The sequence below is a fragment of the Atractosteus spatula genome, chromosome 2, assembly GCF_055471065.1.
Source record: "Atractosteus spatula isolate fAtrSpa1 chromosome 2, fAtrSpa1.hap1, whole genome shotgun sequence".
Classification (NCBI taxonomy): Eukaryota; Metazoa; Chordata; class Actinopteri; order Semionotiformes; family Lepisosteidae; genus Atractosteus; species Atractosteus spatula.
Window position 1 is genome coordinate 16,159,492 of NC_142707.1, and position 23,225 is coordinate 16,182,716.

General features: G+C 33.5%; 1 protein-coding gene across 1 annotated transcript in view; it reads right to left on the reverse strand.

Annotated features, from left to right (window-relative positions):
* spata17 (spermatogenesis associated 17) overlaps nucleotides 1-23,225 on the reverse strand; it is a 71,895-nt gene that overhangs the window by 38,018 nt on the left and 10,652 nt on the right. Inside the window, exons 4-6 of the mRNA XM_088908671.1 lie at nucleotides 18,782-18,832; nucleotides 15,958-16,061; nucleotides 7,255-7,378 (exon numbers count right to left, since the gene is read on the reverse strand). Of these exons, the coding sequence (XP_088764797.1) occupies nucleotides 7,255-7,378; nucleotides 15,958-16,061; nucleotides 18,782-18,832 (279 nt within the window). The remainder of the gene's footprint in view (nucleotides 1-7,254; nucleotides 7,379-15,957; nucleotides 16,062-18,781; nucleotides 18,833-23,225) is intronic.

Sequence of the window (23,225 nt, forward strand, 5' to 3'; positions counted from 1 at the left end):
AAAACCATTGTCAATTTGGATTATGATGACTTGGGTCTGCTTGTTAAAATTTTAGACAAAGTAAATGTTTTTCTTAATTCTGGAGGTCGTGAGAAAGCAAACTATAAACTCCTCAGTTATATGAATATTTTGTGTTGGGAATAAGGCCATTATAAGATTCCACTGTGATATTAGGAAGACTCCCTTTCTACCATCAACAGATACCTTTAGCAACAAAAATGCACAACTGTAACAACTGATCATCAAAGAGTTGTATTACTATCAATAAATATACATGCTTTCTACATACACTTTACTAATTTGCAATTATGAGCAAATCAAATTATTGCACTATATTTTCTTTTAATGTCCTCAATGTGGGGATTTTAGAATTAAATAATTCATAGGGCCATTTTAAAATAATCTTAATTTAGTCTTATCTATTCTTAATACTATGGTGACTGACTATGTGTTTGCAAAAAAAGTTAAAATATTTTAATAACTTAAGTGAATCCTTAAAATTGTTCCCTTAATTTTAATAACCATAAGTCTGATCATGGGGATTTCATATATGTGGATTAAACAAATGTCAATTCAAAATAACATATTTGAGAGTGTATAAATGCTGCCAATTTCTTCCAAGTTACAATTAAAAATAAAAAAAAATTAAAGTGAAGAATATGGATTAACACTGTTTACCAATGCACAGTTTATGATTGTCCTTTATAGGCTGGAATCACTCCAGCAGCTCATATTTTGCCATCCATACTTATTAATATTAAACACTTGACTTATTTGAGAATTATATTTTAGAGAATAATAATGTGGGGGATTATAAAACAGTAAAAGTGCAAAAAACTAAAAGTTCTGACTCCAAATTAAATTACTAGATAAAACATACCATATAGTCAGGAATGAAAACCAACCAAGCACATCATGTAGTTTCCTTATTTCTTTGGCACAATGTTGTAAGCAAGTGTTATGCTTTTATGACACTTAAACATATACATTTAAACTTATACATTTACTATTATTATTAATTATGTATCATCCCTGAGTTCAGGCCATCTACAGTCAACTAGTCTTCTCACTCCTCCGATCAAATATGGACCAGCATTCCTGCAAAGTAACTGAAACTCAAGTGCTTAGGGATGTAATGTAGATTTCTATACAAACAAAAACTATCCACAGAACAATCTTCTCTCTCTGATGCTACACAACAGGAACTGTTTCTCTATATCATATAGAATATCCTAGAGATACAGTCTCTTCCTGGAGGGTATTAAAAGGAAATATAACTTCCAACAAATGTAAACAACCCAGGCCCTAAATTCAGTTTCCAGTCTCTTCAGTGCTCAGAAATACCTTCAGTACTCAAAGATTAAGCCCAGATTCTGGGACTTTGCTTATAGGAAAGACAAACTCACAGTATATTTTTGAGCTCTGTAGGATGAGATACAGAGCTAAAACCATCCCTATAACAACACCCAGGAATTAAGTGTATGAGAGGATTATGGAGTGTTTAAAAATGTGGTTTAACCCACTTGGGTGAGGGCTAACCCCCCTGGCCATAGGACAAGAAGACTAAGACCGCCGTGCACAGTGAGGTGTGACCAAGAGGTAGCTGCAAAGGTGGAGATAGGGGGGAGGTGGGGTGCAAAAAGACGTATGTTAGGGAGAGAAGGGGATAACATACACTATTTATAGTGCTTTAGGAGAGGAAATGACATCAGGAGTGATTGCGAATTACTAACAGCTGAGGTAACACAATTGAACATTGTTGTTGTCCTCCCTTCCGGATTTTTGTTATAAACTCCAAAAAAGAAATTCAGCACACGCGGTTGGGAATTCCTTTTCCTAGCATACTACAGTACATACAGTACGACCTCTTTGACCATCTCCTACCACAGGTCTTTATTAGTGACAGATTTTAAAAAAATGGTATCAAAAGGGATGAATAGTTTTGTAAGGCAATGTACATGCCAATTTTCTTTGGAAAAGCATGGTATGGAACTATATATACAGTACTATATACTGTGATCTTTTCTTCCTCATCATCACAGCAGTCCATGCATAACCTGGAATATTAATTGCAGAAGGTCAGGTTCATTGGCAAATGCACCAGTTGTTAGCTAGTCATCCTTAGCATAATGTTAATATTTTCAGCCCTCCTGTGTGGACATCCATCCATCATCTGTCTCCCTTCCTCAGCATTTTTTTTTCTCTTGATACATGAAAGCATAGATTCTTTCACAATTAGGACCATGAGGGATGGTATAAAAATTAATGACTGTTAAAAAATAAATAATAATTAAAAAGAAGTCTGAAGCAGATCAGACAGTAAAGGACTACTTTTTTATCATTTACAGATACGGAACAGGTAGAAGGATTTTTTCAATCACTAAAGAGAAATAATATCAAAAGAAAATTAGTTCTGAACCTGCTTTTAAGCAGACGTTTTTAATATCATTAAAACATGAAATACAAATATTAAGGTTATAAATAGATTATCTAAAAAGGAAAACACATGGGCATAGATTCACCCTCCTCTCCAAACAGTTTAAGTGACCTGCCTCAGTAATTAGCTTCTGAAACTTATTTTTTCCCTCCTTATCACTAAAGTGATAACTTTGACAAACAACAACACAGTCTTGAAATAGAAGACTACCACTACGAAATACGTTTTCTCCAGCACAAGTGTGTCAGTGTTCGAGAAGGACCCTGTACTTAAGTATTTTGATCTTTCAGTTTTGACTTTCGGGTTCTGTTCCCTATGTCACGAGCATTCGTATCTGCCCTGAGATAATATTCACACACTTCCCAAGGGTTAAAAACTCTGAACTCCCCCTACAGTAATAAACCTGAAAACACCTGTGACATCCCTTTGTTAAAAAATAAATGTAAAGTCTTCAAATGCTATATCCAGTGCTATATGTGCAAAGTGTTTTGCAAGTACTAGATAGGCCACATTTCTTAGAGATCAACAAGCAACATTCTATGGATCTAGCTCATTGAAAAGTTAGTAGCTAATTAATCTGAGGATCTCATCCTGTCTTTTCTTGAAAGAAGGGGTTATGGCTTTTAAAACATGGCTGTCTAGCCTGTCACATGCTCCTGCAACTCCTTGTGTAAAGAAATATGTCTTTGTCTCTGTTTCAAATGTACATCCACATAGCTTCCACTTGAGACCTCTGGTTCATACTGTATAACCCTGTTAACTTTGAAGTTCACTGGGTTGACTTTGTTAATGCCTCTGAGGATTTTGAATACCTGGATCAGGTCCCCTCATATCCTTCTCTGTTGAAGACTAAAAAACTATTTTAGTTTTTCAGTATAAGAGATTCCTTTAAGCCCCAGAATATATCTGGTTGCAATTCTCTTGACTGTTTCCAGAGCAGCAATGTCTTTTTAATAACGTGTGTTCTGCATGTTCTGCAAAGGGCTTTTTTTCAATTCAATACTGACTGCACTGACAAAAAGGTATGTAAAAATCCTTACAGTATATGGTTTGGTCAAAGTTATTACACCTGCCTACAGAAAAATAACAGAAATGATCCATTTCAGTCATCCAATAATTTATTTCCTATAGTCAACACCTCCCCCAGAATTATGATATCAGATTTTTACAGCTTTGGAGCTCCTTTCTTATACCCTAACTATTACCTTTAAATGTACACTGTCTTTTATTTTGTTCACTTTCCCTTCATAATATTGCTCTCTCCCTCATTCTCTCACACACCTAAAGAAGGCACTACAAATGAATTAGTTATTCTTCGATCTTTTTACTTTTTAGCATTAAATTAATCATTAATTAAATGATCAGATGGAAAACTTATTTGTATTTAAGTTTTTTTTAAATTTTATTGCACAATACATTTTCATTAGCTTGAACCACACCACTAATTCCTTTAATCGAGTACTCTTTATTTGAAATAAATAGGTAACGTTTATTAGAAGATTTCCTGCTAAAAGCTTTTCGGTTTCCACCAGACAGGGTGAAAAATGTCAGTCAGGTGTGAGAAAAGGAAGGACACCTAATGAAAGGGTTGAGTGATGTGTAATAAAGTAAAAAAAAAAAATGCATTGTTTTTAGGATACATTCCCTTAGCCTGCACATAACACAAGTGTCGTTGTGGGTCTGTGTACATTATTAAGTCTGTTTGTCTGTTTGGTGTTTGTGTTTCATTGAATTAGAGACCACATTGTGTCCTTGTTTTGTACCAATTGTATTTGTATGTATGATTGGCTAAGCCAAATGGCAAAACATACATTTTAGAATGTATCTAGATAAATTTTGAATGGGACACCATTTATTCCTTTTCTTTTGTATTACTACTTTCGGAAACTTTGTAACTCCTTTGTAACTTAATAAAGTTTCCAATGATACAATTTTACCAGTATGATCGTGTTTTGAGATGCCATGACCTGGTGTGGCCTTGCTAACTTACTAACTTTGATCGTGTTTTGAGTTTTTTCCTTTTATTTTCTCATTAAAATGATAAATACCAAGATGTGGAAAAAAATATCATATTACAGGATTAATATGCAAGGTATTCTAACAGCAATAAAATTCAATTTCACCACAAATATTATATGAAGTATATACAATCAAATGTAGCATTCTTGTGCTAGACTGTGATGTTCCCAGCTGTTGCAATTGATAGAACAGTAATCTTCTGGTTTCTACACTGCATTTGTCAGCAGCCATATCACTCTGTAACTCACAACTGGCAACCCACTGAAGCTAAGCAGGTGTGAGCCTGGTCAGTACCTGGATAAAAGACCTCCTGGGAAAAACTAAGGTTGCTGCTAGAAGAAGTGTTAGTGGAGCCAGCAGTGGGAGCTCACCCTGCGGTCCATGTGGGTCCTAATGCCCCAGTATAGTGATGGGGTCACTATACTGTAAACAGGCGCCATCCTTCGGATGAGACATAAAACCGAGGTCCTGACTCTCTGTGGTCATTAAAAATCCCAGGAAGTTTCTCCAAAAGAGTAGGGGTGTAACCCCAGCATCCTGGCCAAATTTCCCATTGGCCCTTACCAATCATGGCCTCCTAATAATCCCCCTCTATGAATTGGCTTAATTACTCTGCTCTCCTCCCCACTGATAGCTGATGTGTGGTGAGCATTCTGGCGCACTATGGCTGCCGTCGCATCATCCAGGTGGATGCTGCACATTGGTGGTGGTGGAGGGGAGTCCCCATTACCTGTAAAGCGCTTTGAGTTGAGTGTCCAGAAAAGCACTATATAAGTGTAAGAAATTATTATTAATTATTATTATTTATTCTGTTTGCATGAAGGCAAACTACTGTAGGTTCAATGGAAAGTTGACCTCTGTAATAAAAATAGTATTATTAAATGGTTAATGATAATGGGAAAATACCTTAAAGGGTTATTTTTTTAGCACTCATGTTTCACAAGTGCATTTTGCATGGATGGTGATCAAAGGTATTCTATAGCAGGTTTACCTGCATTATTTTTGTCCTGCATCTACCACTCACAAACACATAACTCAACCTTTACAGAGATTAAACAAAAGAGCTGCTCCTTTTGGCCTGTAACATACATGGGAAACAAAACAGAAAAGTAAAATTGTTGTTCTTGGCCATCATATGACTGTCCATGAACAGTTTTAGCATATTAGCTCCTGATGCATGCTGTCACATTCTATAACCGCCTGTTATGTTTCCTGCCCCAGTAATCGTAAACCCTTCAACATACATAGCTACTGTGTGTGAATCTACAGGAACTGGGAATAGGCAAACAGAGGAGACAAGGATAATGCTGTTGAAGGCAAGAGAAATGTAATGACCGTAAAGGCATGAAGGAGAGCAGCAAATGAAATATTTGCTGGAGATGGGACTGCTGAATCAACACTGACCAGCGCACTTCATCATAATTATCAGGACATACTACTGCCAGGGGATTTATAAAAATCCCACTCAGCAAATAATTGCCCTGCTGTTAGGAGATAGTCAGTGTTAACATGCTGTCACAGTCCGGCGTTTAGTAAGATATTCCACATTCAATTACTCTCACTGAGAAGTAAAAGGAAACATGATCATTTGTCAGCTTCTGCTGTTACTCTTCTGAATGAACTTCTTTCAACAATCCAGAAAACACTCCTTGAGTTTATGCAGCTAAAGTAAACTATGGTTTCTAATTTTCATTTAGATTCTTTATTAACCACAGCAATTGGCACTTTTTAAGAATTAGTGTTAGTGTTATCTGATAAGACTTACTAATTTTTCTTAAATCATTTTTTTCTTCAGCACAAGCCTTACATAAATATTATATCCATACAAGTGGTCACTGAAGGCACCAACATAGGTTGCAAAATTAAATGTTTTTATGCTTTAAGAAATACTTTTTCTCCTCTGTTATGTAGACTTCTTTCTTTTAGCTCATGTTAGGTCTTCAACAGTTTAGGTTGCTTTTAGCTTGCTGTTAAATGACATACTGTACTCTAACCCTACATTATAAAACTGGATAAAGATAACAATGTTACTAGTTGTCAAACCCCTTAAAATGTTTAATCCATTTAAGTGGTTGTGTAAATCATTCCCTAAAGAGCTCTTTAATGATCCACAACTATTTCCCCTTACGTGACTTTGCATTTCAATGTTGGTATTGGCTACAGACATCCAACCCAGGGGAAATGCTGTGATCATTACTTTTACAAAAAGTAATTACGTATGTATGTTTTATAGAAGTAAGTCTTTTTGTCCTAGCAATCAGTATGTCTTGGAAAAGTGTGATCCAAAGTTTGTACATTAGAGTAAGTAAGCATACATAAAAAACTTGCTTAGAATCTTCCACATCTTGCAATATCCTAACTTTTTATAGTCATACAGATAGGAGTAGCTCATATGAGAAGAAAAAATGCTGTATCTAATTATTTACTTTATTTAGTTTTGAAATGGTTCAGTCATCATGATGGAGTAGGTGAAAGGTCAAAAACTGTACAGACTACTGATCCTTATAGACAATGACCCCTATCCCTTTATATCACTGTTTGACTTAGTGGAATCAATACCATACTACCATTCTAGTAATATTCAGGTTTCCCGTGTTAAAGTGATTTAGGGCAATACAGAAACTGTCTATAATAATTAAATCAAACAAAGGGAAAAATGTTTTTGTGATATCATTTCAAAATATCCTCTCACACTAAAAAGCCTTACTTGCCCATTTTAGCTATGACAAAGTGGACATGCATATGAAGACCACAGCTGCATAGTATGACAGGGTAGGACTTAGGTAAGCACTACAAACCTGATGAGTACTCAGGAGGTAATGCATCCGCCGTGCTTCATAACACTTTTTCTTCTCTTCTTTCTCCAGAGCCATTCGCTCTCTCTCCATCCTCTTGATTTCAACAAATTCTGCCAATTCTTTTCTGTGAGAGATGACAAATGACTGATCTATTATTCATTCCATCAAGACTTAAAAGAGTAAAGATTAAATATATTCTGTACATAGTGTACCAGGGCAAATATATACAGTATATATAATTTATACTATGCAGTGAACTCAGTAACAAATTAAAACAATCTAAGCACTTTAAAAAAATACTATTTGAACACTAATTGATAACCAACAAATGGAATAATACTTCATGTATAATTGAATCTCATCATGCAACAAATTAAGGTTAAAATAATTCTATTTAAAATAAGAATTTATACAAAATTTTAGAATGAAGATTAAAGTTAACTACCATAAATTACAAATAATTGGTATTCACACAGCAATCTTTGACTAAACTGGCTCAAAAAGGAAAAGAGAAGACTAAGTGAATCAGTGTATGTAAAAAACACTGTAAAATGACAAAAATACAAAGGCAGTAGTAAGTAAAGGGACTAAAGGGGTATACAAATATTTACTTAATTCGAGTGATAATCTTTATTTTTGTTAAATCTTTTTTGTTCTTCAATATTTCATATCAGTTTCATTGAAATTGATACTGAAAATATCAATTTCAATATTTTCACGAAGCTTCTGGGAAAATTGGCCGAAAGTATGAGTGTGTGCATGGCTGTGTTTGAATGTGTCTGCCTTGGGATGGACTGGTGTCCAGTCGAGGGTGTATCCATCCTTATCTCTGTTTCTTACTGGAATACACTTCAGCTCTCCCACAACCCTGAATTGGAACTGTATTCACGATTCTGATATACTGTACAATTTATGCGGCACTTTCACCTAGACACAGATCTCCGCCAAAAGCTTCATGTAGGTTTGGACGGAAACATGTGGAAAGACATTATTTTCCTGTACCATTAGAGGTCTCCACTGCACTAATATTTCATGCCACTGGCTTGTTCCAGCATACTTTCGTCACTACTGCAGGCCAGAGCCAATCGACTGTATCATGTATCACTGCATCATGTACATTGCCAGTTGTAACTTTAGTTTAAGTAAAACAGGAGGGGGATTCATCCTTTTTCCTCACTTTCAAAACAGCAACAAAAGATGAAGCAGTGTTTTCCTGGGAGTTTTGAGTTTTCCTAGTGTCCTGGGAGTGAACATATGCTTCTACTTACTATACATTGGCACTGAATAGATACTGTATGTCCACATGACTCATAAGGGCACCTATTCTATAAATGTCCCAGTAGTGTTTATTTCAAATAGCTACATCAAAAATAAATGTGTTCTGTTCAAGACTTCTTCCCCCCTTTCTAATTGGAAATTTCCTGTGTTTGCTATCACAGTTACATAGGTAATATTAAGAGGAATGTTAAATCCTAATTGAACAGTGGAAGAGTAACTTACTCTTCCACTGAGTACTATTTGGTTTGTTATTTATGTGTTTTTGCCCAGGCATGAAATCCACTTCTAAGTCATGTACTTACGGTTGTTTGCTAAATCTACCAGCAAAATTGACGGCTCACCTACTTCCCAAGAAGGGTTTGCAAAGTTTACTATTAAGGGTGAAACTGGACAAAACTTACTCTGTGTTGAAAATATTTATTTAATTAATATGTAGAATAATATTAATTTAATTAGTGCTTAATTACTATAGGGTAATAATAAACGTTATTTATAAGTTTAATTATGAAAAGAAAAAACATCATACTACAATTAAGCACTCGAGATGTATTTAAAAGCATCAATGCAAATAATATATGCACAACGCAATGCAACAATATTCAGAACCTAAACATATAAATATCTATTTAGTTTTATTTTTTGTTGCCTAATTATTGCATGAATATTTTGAACAGTAATAAAATATTCAACAATTTTGTTTTACTTGTACTGTATATCTTGGATAACGTTAACATTTGCATTATTTCTTAATTTTTATTCATTATGTTTTTTATTATTTTATATTACTATAGATCTTTTCATTATTACATCAACAAAATAGTCCAAATATACATATTTTAATTGCAACTACTTAATAGAAGCTGAAAGACCTAAATCTTCTCAGTCTTTTGGGGAAATACTGTAGTACATATATACTCCAACATTTGAATATACTACAACTTCATTATTGTTAGTTCTAATGCCAGTTTATTTAAACTCCTTAAAAGGTTACAGAGAATGTGGGCCTCCACGTGTGTAGTGAGAGCTGTGTCAGTCTTCTGTCTGACATTTTTGCTGGGCTGTTGTGCCAGTATGTATTTGTGAGGACATGAGGACATGAATATGTTATCTTCATACATGTTCACTTCACAAATGTGTAATAGCTGGAGCTTCCCAGGGTAAGGGGAATACTCTGCATCTTATTAACCTTATCTGGTTACTGCTAAACTTTAAATCACGTCTCTGTTAGGCTGTTAGAAAAAAATAATTAACTACTACATGTACATGTTGTTATGAGCAATATTTAATCTGTATGTTAATATTAATTTTTTTAATGTTAACTATTCGATTCATTTTTCCCCTTACTTTTTATTTAAAAGAGCTTTGGAAAATATACTGTGAAAGTTACTATATTCATTATATTAAAGTGATAAATTGGTCTGTTATTTAAAAAATAAAACTGTTGGTTATTTAACAATGCCTTTTCCTTAGGTGATTTAAAGACCTTTATAGACCCTAAAGAAAAAATCTTCAGACACGTAATGCCTTTCTCCTTCCAAGACTTAATACTTAAAGAATCCTTCATTTGAAATGTTTTTGACCAAGATAAAAGCTAAATTGCAACTAGCATTTGTAAATAAAAAATGCTGTACCCTAAATACTATACATAAACAAGAATACATATAAATTAAATAAATGCCAAATTTCTGGAACTGAAGGAAACCATAATTCTGAAAACAATAAAATTGCATAATTATTGTATTACTTTTATCATTTTAATGAATGGAAAAATATTTTTAAATAGGAAATTGGAAAAGGTATTCCAGTTCCTAAGAAAGTTAGTTTCTCATGTTTTTTTTTTTCTTTTCAATTACTGGTAAAAAAAAGAGAACACTACAGTATATAACATACATTCTGTATGTAACACAGTGGCATTTAAAAGACACCCATTTGTTAATTGTGCGGTAGTGTATTTTGTCTTAAGTAGGATTAAACAGTGAAATATATGAGATATGAAAAATCGCATGGTCCCATATTTGTAACACAGCACTTAACAATTGCTTAGATTAGGACATTTTAAAAAAAGCGGGGTTTAGTTTTAGTTTTAGTGAGTTGTAGGGCCTCACTGCCAGGAAGACAGCAGCTGACCTGTTTGTGGATAACACGGCATGCTAGCTGAATGACCTTTCCTAACCCATATCTCAAAGCTATTATTAATTGCTATGTAGTACAGCAAAGCCAAACAAATTTGTTTCCATTGAAGGGATCTCTATCTGTGTCTCTGGATTTGTGCTGTACCACACAAACCTCATTAGCTCTGTCCATTTCTGTGGGAGAGATGGGAGTTGCTAACACTGATGACCTTTCTTTGTCCTTGCACTCCATGTTTAGCTGTTAAGCAAGATCAGTGCTCTATAAGCAAGTTTGTTTATGTATACACATATATAACACCATTATGTTCAACAACAGTTAGTATTATCCACATTATCTGAGTCATTAACTTGAATTTATATTATCTGGCTTACTTCAGTGGTAGTGTAAACATTTGTAAGTATAAAAATATATAATATAATAAATAAGACTATATGTATAAAGACAGGTTACTGAATTGCTTACAACTTATTTAAAGTTCATTTGCTTAGGGAATTGAAAGTAGCACTAATTTTATATTGAAAGACAATAACAATGTTATTATTTTTAAGATTCATTATTCACTGTAGGGTAGCAGTGATGTGATGGCAATTTGTGATGAAAAGGAAATTAAAATGTTTTCAATGGTTCATATGTAATTCTCACAAGTATGTGAAGTGTGACTAAGTAATGTATAGTAACTGTACCAAGGGTTAAGTATGGAGTGTTAAAACTATTTATTCTTGACAAGCTTTAAGCATAGATGAAGACCTCAAATGCTATTGAAAATAAAATAATTATGTACAATAATTACATGTGCTGCTTCCAGAGTTCAGTATTTAATTGCAGATAGCACAGAACTACATAAATGAGAGGTGTATTGGGGAATTCTGTCCTTCAGGGCCATTTCAACACAGCGTAATTGGTCTTACTAAATAATTAATTTCTATGTGACCTGGATGGATTTTTAATTGGTCCAATTAAATAATTCAATACAAGGCTCGAAAAGAGAATAGATCATTAGAGTTTTTGTTAGCCCTCTATTATTATTATTATTATTATTATTATTATTATTACCTTGTGCAGGTAGGAATTTATTCTGACCAAAAAACTGTTACAGGTGTGAGGGTATCAATATTTGTAAGACTTCAGTCAACACAAAAGCACTCCCACAACTGTAGCTTATGCACAGTGTCATTTCACAGAGAAAGATCATTGTTATTCCAGCACCTAGTACAGACATATACATGAACCAAAGGAGGTTTTCATTTATAATGGATTCCCTTCCTTGGATGTCCTTGAAAGGGACACGAAACTGTGAAAAGTAGCCTAACCACTTGAAGTCCATAAATTTTCCTCAGCTCGGGATGAGTTAAAAGATTTGCCATGTAAGAACATTACAGAGGGAATTTATCTGATTATAGCAGTAATAATTACCCAGCTGTTTATTGCAGATAGAGAAATAATTCATGCAGGCAACAGGCCATGGTGGCAATGACACTCCGCATTTAGTAAATATGCAAACCGTTCACTTCTAATTACTCAGCCTCGAGGATGCCCTTATTAAGCACAGAAACTAAAAGTGTTTTCTTGACAAGTGATAAATTGTTACATTGCACAAACTCTTGCCACAGAATTACTGGGTTGAACTTAGGTCTTAACTTCATTAAGAGATTTGGAAAGGATAGTTAAATGAAGATGGACATCTTAACACAGCCAGCCTACCAACATATTATGCACAGACAGTAATGAAATGACAGACAGGAAAATCCTTTATTGTTAACAGCATACATGCCTGATGCGGAGGTCTGCTTAAATGTGTCTGAGGGAGACTGGTTTCATTGGCATGCGACACACTGTTGCTGTTGCTAAATGGGAGCCATTAGTAAAATTTTAAATCATTTATCGTGCGACATGAGAACATGGATTAAAATCTCAGAGACAGACCTCTACAGGACGACTGATCAGTCACGGGGTGATCTGGAGTCTTAACACAAAGAGAATATTTTAAATAAATGCAATCTGCTGCTAATTGATCACAACCCCAGAAGCACTAAATAAACAAGTGATTAACTGTTAAACAGACCTCTTCTTGGATGTGAAAACAACTGTATTCTGTAATCCTGTATTCCTGATAGTCTAATGGAAGGTCTATAGAAAAACACAAAAAATGTAGTGTACCAGGCAGATACGTAACAGATTACAAATGGTCAATGTAAGTTTTCAAATCTCTTATTTGATTATGTTTTACAATAAGGTTTCTTACTTCTGTGATCTAATATTTATAGTATTACCCACATCACAGCAAGTATTGTTTTATTCTATGGACATACTGTATAACGGTCTTAGTAGATTCCTGAGATGCTGAAACCAGTGTTTCATTCTATCCATTGAGAAAGTGTGGTTACAGAAAAACACTTAGAAATGGAAAATGGATTTAGGAAAGTTAGTAATTGGGCTCACATATACAGTATACACATTGTATATATGTTTTTATCTAGATGCATACTAAATACAGAAGGCAGAAAAATATATTTAGTATTTAGAAATAAAATACTTTAATTTCTAAAAGAAAAAAGATCTCCATTAACATTTTCCAAGTGTTAACAAATTTGATACAAAATAATTTTGTATTTGCTGTAGAAAACAACATATTCTGTTATGCCATTTCATATCTAATGACCAGTGGGATGATGTACAGTAGTATCATGGTAAATGCTTTTGAAAAGACATGTTACACCTGTAAATATTACTTATGTTTGTTCCTAATGTTTCTACTTTTAGATTACTGAATTTAAGTTAAATCTAAATTCTGTATGATTTGTGAATAGCATATTAAAGAGATGTGAGAGATGCATGCAGAGATTTACTGTAAACTCCTTTTATAATGTTGTAACGGCATTTTTACAAATTTTATTTTTATTTAAGAAATGTATTCATACTGTATGACCTTGAGTTTACATTTCTGTTAACAAGGCCTTTTTTTCTACATGTATTTAAAATAGATCAGAGATATAACACATAAAATGCAGTTTTATTCATCAATGTTAACATAATATCGTGAAAGGCAGTCCTTAAATATTTGACTGTGTATGTACCAATAACAAAGGCAACACATTCAACACAACAGCTTGTGTCTGAGAAGAAATAACTCACAGGTGACAAAAATCATTACTGCGGAACAGACCTGCCTACTTCTGAGAAATATAAAAAAAAAGTCAGTGATCCAAGAAGCACTTAACAAATTTACATTTAATTTTAGCCAAAGCCCTAAGATATTTTCCAACAAAATATATTGGTGACATTAAAAATGTGACTTTGGTTTAAGTTTTTTGTCAAAAATAAAAGATGGCATCTTTTTCTGCCCTCCAAGCATAGTGTGTTTTATTAATGCAAGGACTCAGTTAAATCAGTGGCTAATTTTTAATTTCATAACATCATTCGCTTGCTTGTAACCTGGGGCAGTTTTTACATAGCAGGCTAGAGGTTACCAGTGTACATGTCTACCGATTGCATACTCAGCCTTTAAAGTAATCAAATCAATTTATCTTTGTAAAAGCGCCCAGAATATGTTCCTCACTAGCGTATGCACTGCATTAATTTTGCATGTAACCATTGAGGACTTAAAGAAGCTGTACTAACATGTAATACTACCATATAGCTATATACAGTAGTAACATTTTACAAAACTTTACAAGGGCAATGCTTCTTAATCAGCACCACCTGAAACACGCTAAACATAGCATTGTTTTCATGAAAGCAAATTAAATGCATTAAGAATACAAGTTATTTTTTTTTGATAAATGAAAAGTATCAAATTGTACTTGTACAAATTAACCATTTGTAATCAAACAGAAGAAAAAATAGAATCAGTTTTGCTTGAGGTATGTTTTTTTTTTTAAATCTGTAGTTGCATATATCATTTCTAATTTAACTCATTAAAAAACTGGACCAAAATAATCAGACCTTTCAGCTTTAAAATAAGCAAGATTTCCCTTGTTTGCATTAAACTTTCTCAACAGTTTTCTCCAAGTCCCAAAAATGTAGTAATATGGAGTAGAATGCATTATGCCTTCTTGGCACAAAAGAGGCAACAGGGAGAGATGGGTTTAATGACACATATTCACTATGTTCAGTAGAGGAAAGATCAAGAATTCTCAGTAGAATTCATTTGTCTTTGTTGGTCACACTATTAAAGAGTTTTGATGCCTTTACTCCTTTTTATTTCCATATTGATAAAACTACATAGAATGTGACAGAGCAACCTTGATACTTGAATTCCATTCTACAGGAAGTCTTTGCTCCATCTAGACCTTAATTATTTAAGACATCTTCAGGAGCAGGGTCGATCAAGCAAATATAGTATTGACTGGCTTGAAGTCTAAATGGAATGTAAGTGCCAAGGTTGCCTAATCCTTTGATAATGGTAGCACAATAAGAGCCTTTGCACACTGATCTGATCCATCATTTCCATTCGTTATCTGGAAAAGTTGTCCATTAATTCATTGAACTTTGGATGCAAGAACAGAACTCATCTGAATAAAGTGGCAATGGCATCCAGCTCAATCAGTCAAATCAAACACCTACCCCCCAAAAATGGTAATAACCCAATATTAAAGAACTGTAAAATGCCATGGGTATATGACAGGCAGATACTTCACCTATCCTGACTTCACACCTCCTGATTGGCCTCTCTTTCTGTCCCCTGCTCCTGCCCCTCGCTCCTCCTCTCTCCCAGCTTTTGTTCTCCCTCTACATTACCTTTGCTTACTGCCCTGTCTTTTTCACACCTGAAGAAGGCTCCACGGCCAAAACGTTGAGTTTTCTTTCTTCTCTTTTCAGCATGGAATAAACCTATTACTTGTTCCCTTGCAGCCTACGCATGCTAATGCAGCTACCCGCCTGAACTTCTAGAGAGTGTTCTAAGCAAGTAAAAAATTAAAAAACCATGTCCGCCATTAGCCAATAAAATTTAAAGTGAAGTCAACAGGCATATTTTTGCAAATGTTGCAGCATTCATCTACTTTATAGTAGAATGTTGTAGTCACATAAAAAAAAAAAAACACAGAGGATTAGAAGACTACTGTATGGGAATACAAGAGAGTTGTTTTGCTGTCGTCTGGTAGTAACATAAATAGCTCCAAGACCCTAATCACTTATTATCACCAATATATATATAGATATGGATGTGTATTTTTAAAACCTGAATTAATTTTATTTTTTATTTTATTTTTAAGTCACTTTAGATAAAAAAACACAGAACATTCAAGTAGTTTTTTTATGCAATACTTAAATTAAAAGATTTAAGTATCTTACCTAACTGTTTCATTCATCTCAGTCAGGCCTTCGAAATATTTCTTTCTTGCATAATAATTATGCACATATTTCCTTATATAGTAGCCTCTCCATCTTTTTTGAATCTGCAAACAATCATAAAAGAGAAGATACAATGATCAGCAACTGCTTATCACAGGTGAGGAATGTACAGTAAAAGGTACAGGATGTCTGATATTGTGGTATACTGTAGCTAATAGTTATCTTTGTTACATTTAATTGTGAGAAATGCGCATTTAAAGGTTGAATTTTAATAATTTATATAACGTGTTCAGTGTTTCTTGAAATTATCATATACAGTAATATAAAATGTATGTATAAATGTATAAAGCCTTTAGAATGCCTGTATAAAATACCTGTGAAAATGAATGTTTCACAGTCTTATGCCACTTTATCAAAACTGCCCAGCAAAAGCAATGACAATGAAATTATTTCAACACTACAATCAATAACAGTGCAGCAGTGATTTTACAGTTTTTTGTGATAATCTAATAAATTTTGCAATTGATTTGACTTTTTTTAGTACTGTACAGTACATGCTGACCATATATCTTACATGGCCATTCTTTAATATTGTCATCAAATGTTATTACTCTTGCAATGATGGCAGCAATTTTAGAGAAAGTAAAAAATGGAATACAAGTTTTTCACACCCTGTATGCACATCAGTGCGTGCATGTTGCACTGATGAGGATATTCATATCCTTATGCCTTGTGTGCACAGACTGGCAGTACCAGTTAGGAGCTATGATAAAAGTGGTAGTAGGTGAGAAACACAGCTAATGCTTCTTGAATAGTCTTTTTTTTTGCTTTTGCTTTCAGCAATTGCTGGGAACAGCAGCAAATAATTAAAAAAACATGACAAAAGTTAGCCTTATTTTATTCAGTGGAGTAGACTTGTTATATCTAGTATTCAGATTAATGCAAAAAATTTCAAGCTGCATTTTACTAATGCTGAATAACTGCATACTGGTAACAGGAAAATTAAATATGTACAGTATTTGAAGGCCTTGTGTTTTCAGAAAGTTTGTGTTTATCCACATCTACTACACCACTAAGTAAAATGCTTACAAGTGTGAAAATGTTCCTATTGTTCATACATATAAGGGAGAGGGGAGCAGACTGATGATTTCAAAGGGCAGTAACAAAAGACCTTCAGTGTTGGGCTGACAACAAGTTACTTCCAAACATTCACATCTCCACCACTTAAAAGACAGTAAATCAGTACTTTAGGTGTGAAGTCACTTGTGAGCAAACAGTAAATTGACTGATCTCACTGCCCCAAAGAGAAAAGAACAGATGTCCTTCAGGCTAATTAGGAGATTAAAACAATGGCTGGTATAAAACAATTATTCCAATTGATCAGCACTCAATAGTTACTTTTAAATAAAGTAATTGCAGGCTCAGAAGCCAAGTTCTTAGTGACCTTTAAACTACTGAAATCAATGAGGCATATTCCTTAGTTAGGTGGCATAATCCTCTAAAGACCTCTCTAAATGTTGATTTCTATTAGTGTGAAACAAATTCCCTTAGTAAACACTTAATATAGAAGCAGTGAAAAAGAAAGAATTCATTAATAATAAAAACAGTCCTGGGAATTCAATAATGAATTTCCCATTTTCTAAAAAACATCAGGGGCAACTGTCTTTCAGGAATAGGAATTAGGGGTAGGGCCCCCACATGATCAAGAGATAAAGTGCCTTGCTTGGAGCACATGTTAGGCCCAATAGTCGTTGGCTTACATTTTGGTCATATCATTAGCTGTTTCTGACTGTTGCCTTCTCAAGGTGGAAAACAGAAATGCATGAGTAATAATCAGAGAAGAATTCAGAAATTCTTCTACCTTTTGAACAGCAACAATTGTCTGGTTGGGTGGGGACTTTTTATGTGCTATTAGAGAGAGCTGGATCAATCCTCCATCTGAAACGTAACACCACTGTTTCTCTTGTGGGTTTGCATTGTGAAATAGAAGAGGATTCTTTTTCTTCTTGCTGTAGCAGCTTCAGGAATAAAAACATTGTAAAAATTCCAGTTTTTGAAGACATGAATCTGTCATCCTTATTCAGCTCATATTTCAGAAAATGTACATGCTTCTCTTGTGCTGGTCAAGGGATACTGACTTCCTAAGGAAAGCCCCTGCACAGATATCAGCAGAACTGGATATTCTGACACTTGTATCATGATTGGTTTGACTGGGGATATGTCATGCTAACATGCTTTGATTTTCTGATAACTTTCTACAGAAATGTAAACAACTGATATTAATCTGCAGTACCTTTATGGTTAAGTTTCAGACAAGATTTTCTTATGTCCTACATTAGATTTCATGTATTTCACTGAAATAATAAGAAGCATTATTCTATAAAAATGTGTTAGTGAGTGTGTTAGTCTTGTAAAAATGTAATCTTGCAATATCATCTTTTACAATGTCACAAGGGAGAAAAGGAGTTGTATAATATTGTAAAATGTAAGATTGAAAACACGAACCTTTAGCTCATAAATGTGCTTTTGTCACACAGATACAAATTGCTTTGACTTATAGGAAAGAAACTCAAAGTGTTAATCAAACTATTCAATGCTGACTTCATATACAGGTGGTGAGCATAGTGCAGTCAATCATGAATACATACTATCATAAATGTGGACTATGTAGGATAGTGATAAACTATATGCTTTTGTTTCATTTATCCCTTATTTTGGCACCTCACTAATCAGATCTGTGCTATGTTGGTTTGCTTATTATATTACAATCAAATTCAGAGCACAACTGACTTTTCATTTGTTTAACAAGTGGAGAAATATTTACCCTGACAGCCATCTCATTGTAGAAATTCATCTTCATAATAAAATATGCTGTCTGAGAATTAAAAGAGAAAACAGAGAAGATACCATTACATTTCAGTTACATATATCCAAGCTTTCCGATATCTCTCATATGAAAGTTAAGTCTTTTTATACATAATACATAATTAATCTCAGAAGCACAAGAGAGAAAAAAGTAAGGGGAAGTCAGACATTCCATTGAAGAGACAGGCTTCTTAATACATAATGCAGACTTGACCAGAAAAATCTATGGTAGTCAAGCTAGAAGCTAATGGAGATATATGATGGTAAAATGCTCTCCGCTGAGTTTGATAATCAATGGTGCTCCACTGAGAATAGACTAACAAAGGCAGGAATATTCACAAAAACTGATGACATGCACTATTGTATGATTTATTCACTGGAGCACATTTCAGGAGAAACTTGTGAGAAACATAAAAGGAATTCATATTTCAAGATGTCTGGTTTAATAATAACAATAAGAAGAAGGAGAAAAAATCAAAGAGAGGGTACATTCTGTCTAAGGCCTACAAGGAACTGGAAGCTAGAATCTGATTAGAAATTGTGTCTTCTAACCATTTCTGCAATGTATTACACCCTTAACTGCCTCCCAAGTGTGCTTTACAGTTTTGTTTTGTTTAATATTCAGTTTAACATTATATCATCATAAATAATTAGCATTATTTGACTTGCCAAACTTGATCCAAAGCAAATTGTTTGTGGAGAGCAGCGGGGATTGGATTATTTATCAACAATCTGTGCAATTAAGAAGCAGTTGGAGGCAATATGTTATTTACAAATGCAGTGAACAGCCCTATTATGCATATCATATTTGCTGTACTGTGTTACATGAGTGGTTGTCATGAAAATCAAGAGTCTTTAGTACCATATGTCCGCATTTTAGAAAATAGGCCTGAATGAAATCTGAGAATTCAACACTATTCTCTGTTTATACTTTACAAATGTTCAACTAGACTTTTGCTTTAGGTAGTTTAAGTCTGCATGGTTTAGTGAAATATAGTATTAAATACATGTAAAGTAATTTAACACTCTAATATATTTAAGATACTGCAAAATTTGGCAATAGAATCTACTACAGTTTATCAAATGGTATATTTGTTACTGCAATACTTGCAAACTGGGACATGATAGAGTGCCAGATTTTTTTTTAAACATTGATAACATTTTTCCATGAGGTCCATGATAAATAATGAATCCCCTTTCAGCAATTTTTAAGGCTGAAGTTGAACTTTTTTTTTTATTGAGCTTTGAATCTGTCTTAGAAATTTAGGTAATTTACATTCTAGCTGTGAAAATGCAAGATGGCTAAGTTTTACTGTTATGGTTGTGTCAATGATACTTCATTCTAATTTGAAAGTCATTTCTAATTCTTGAAGTGTATGCATGGAAATTCATTTTTTTTTGTTCACAAAGGTCTGCTATAAATTGTTTTAGAAAATGTAAGATTTATTTTATTTTTCCCTGTTTAAACCAATCAATAAATCTAAAAACTAAATATAAATGAATATACTGTAATATAACTTTCAAAGTATGTTCAAAATTAATCTAGGTTTTGGTTTAATGTGTCATAAAAAACAGAATATTTTTAAATTCAAGTAGATTTACATTTTATACCACCTTCTTATGTTGTTTTTTTCATTAACAGTTTACATGATATAAACAGAGGGTCTTATGTTCACAGTATTTAGACACTGAACTCCATATGGGTTGGAACTCATGAGGATTAATGTGCATAATTGTTTTGAAAAAATGCTAAAGAGTGATTTTCCTCGTATCTTTAATCATTTAAACCTCATCTAAACTATAAACATAAAGTGAACTTTCAAAGCTTTTGAGGCAGTGGAAAAAGTTCCCTTGGCATTTTCTAATAAATAACATTAAGCAAACAAATTCAAATAAAAATGGTTAATTTAGGTAGAGTTATTATATTGTAGCTTAATCTCATCAGATCCAGGATGATAAGGGAGGCACGGCCTAGTTACACAGGGATTTGAGATCTTTAAGGTAAACCAGATTGTTGATGTAGGTGGTATTAGTGGACCAGTAGGTGGTACTCTTCCCTCTGGATCAGAATTTCCAAACCACTGTCACAGTATAGTGAACATTATGCTATAAGAAGTACTATCCTTTGGGTGAGACATGAACTGCCAAAAAACATCCAAGTAGAGAATGAGTTAGGTTCCTTACTATATGGAACTTGGGATGGAAAAAAGCATGGAATTGTGGTTAGGGCTTAATCCCTAGTGGGACCATTTCTATACTCTTTAGCAAGATACTTTACTCAGATTTCTCAGGTAAAAGCTTTGCTACAGTAAATAAATATAACTGAATTATCATTGTAAGTGAAAGGATTGTGCTTTATAACATTAATGCTTGATACAGATATGATTATTTAAAAAGAAGAATATTTTAAAAGACTGGAGAATTTGTATATCCATACAAATAATAAAAAATATGTATTTTTTGCAAGAAAAAATTAATCCCATCATACAGATTTAAGAATACAACTCAAGGTTACATACTGTGATTATTTGATGTGTATTTTCAGTTGCATATTCAATAATAATTTGTCCATATGTTTTCTGTTATAAATACATTTAAATTGTATTAAACAAATAACAAAGGTTTAAAGCCTAGTTGTTAATTTATATACAATGTCTATAAGGACAATATTCTTTCAGATTTTTCTGAAATCTGTCCATTAATATTTGCATTTTAAGACAAACATTTTATCCTGGCAACCTCAGGATTTTTTATTGGCTATAAAAAGTCACTTCTTGTGAATGAAGCTTGATCAAGAGAAAACATGATTTGCAGTTGCCTTAAAAAGCAAAAAACATATGGATGTACAGACAAAGCATATGGGTGAAAAGGCAAAGTTCATATATTTCCATATGCTGCAGTGTCTGCATGAACTGCTGCCTTAGTTCACTAATTTACAAGCAGATATAAAATCACCAAGGTCAAACTGAAACAATCAGCTAGCCATGAATGACACTCTGCCAGTTTGAACAATCTGTGTTACTCCAGATTTTATTTCAGAACACAAAGATGCTGATAGAAAAGAAAGGTAGAACGAAGGTAGAGTAATCATAAAACTGGCTGAACAGTCCAAGACTAGAAAGTTTTTTTTTTATTTTATTGGCAATGAAACTAAGGTTTTCCCCGCTGTTCACATCCTTATCCAATTTCTATTGAATTAATCTCACCACACTTTGAAAAAATTAAACTCTACATTCTGTATTAAGGCTGCAGTAACCGACAACACCGACCAATGATTTTATTACCACGGCCACTGCAGTGTTATTGTTGCTGCTGGAAATAAATCTAAGCTGGCTTTAGGATCATCAAGGGAGGGCCGTTCAATTGACAGATGAAAAGGTGGCCTAAAGAAATTTAGCTAGTAGTAAAGACCAGCTATTTCAAAGTAGCTTTTTGAGTTGCATTTGTTACTGTAAATAAATGACTCCAAAGACACTCAGTATTGTTGCTGGGAATCATAATTAACCTAAATGATGAACATTATCAACATTAAAATATTACTGACTTAATTACTTTAATGACTTAAAAACTGACTTAATGTGCATGCTTATTGTCTGCGATTAGTGATCTGATACAATATATTTTTCTTCATAACTTCTTTAAATTAAAAGAGCATTTCAATATTCTATATTATTCAAAGTTGAATTTGAATATTATTTAATTTTTTGTTTATTGATATTAAGACTGTGTCATAATATTGCTAATAATTTGAATTTGTAGCAGCAATGTAAATGTTGTTAAAACTAAAATTACTAAAGAAACATTTAAATGTGACTTGAGATCATAAGTACATTAATAGTGCCAAATAATGCCAAAATACCAATGTGAAGGTTATTACAATGTAGTGCAGGTATCTGTTACCAGGGTCACGCGACTCCAAGAGCACATTTTGTATTATTGCAGTTGCAACTCAACTGTAAACAAAACCATTTCACATAAACAAAATGAGTGTCACTAAACAAGATATTCCCTTTGTTTTTCATGTATAAATTAATTTCCGTCATAGCTGTTTTTTCTATAAAGGTTCTTTAGTCAGCTTTCCTCTGAGTTTAGCTTTTTAATCTACATTTGCAAAGGTAAGCAGGAAATAATGCTTTTTTAGCCATTTATAGGTAGATTGTGATATACAGTACTTTACATAAAGGTGTCTAGAAATCTCAATTTATTGATTTTCAGTTCTATTTATATTACCGCTGATCACACATTTGGATTCCTGAAACATTATTATTGTTTTTTAGCATTTCTTCTGTTATTGTAGTTAGTTTTATTTCCAATGATACTACTATTAATTGTATATTTATATAATACATTTAATCTCAAAGGATCCCAAAGTGCTTTACATATACATAAAGTGATTAACGTCA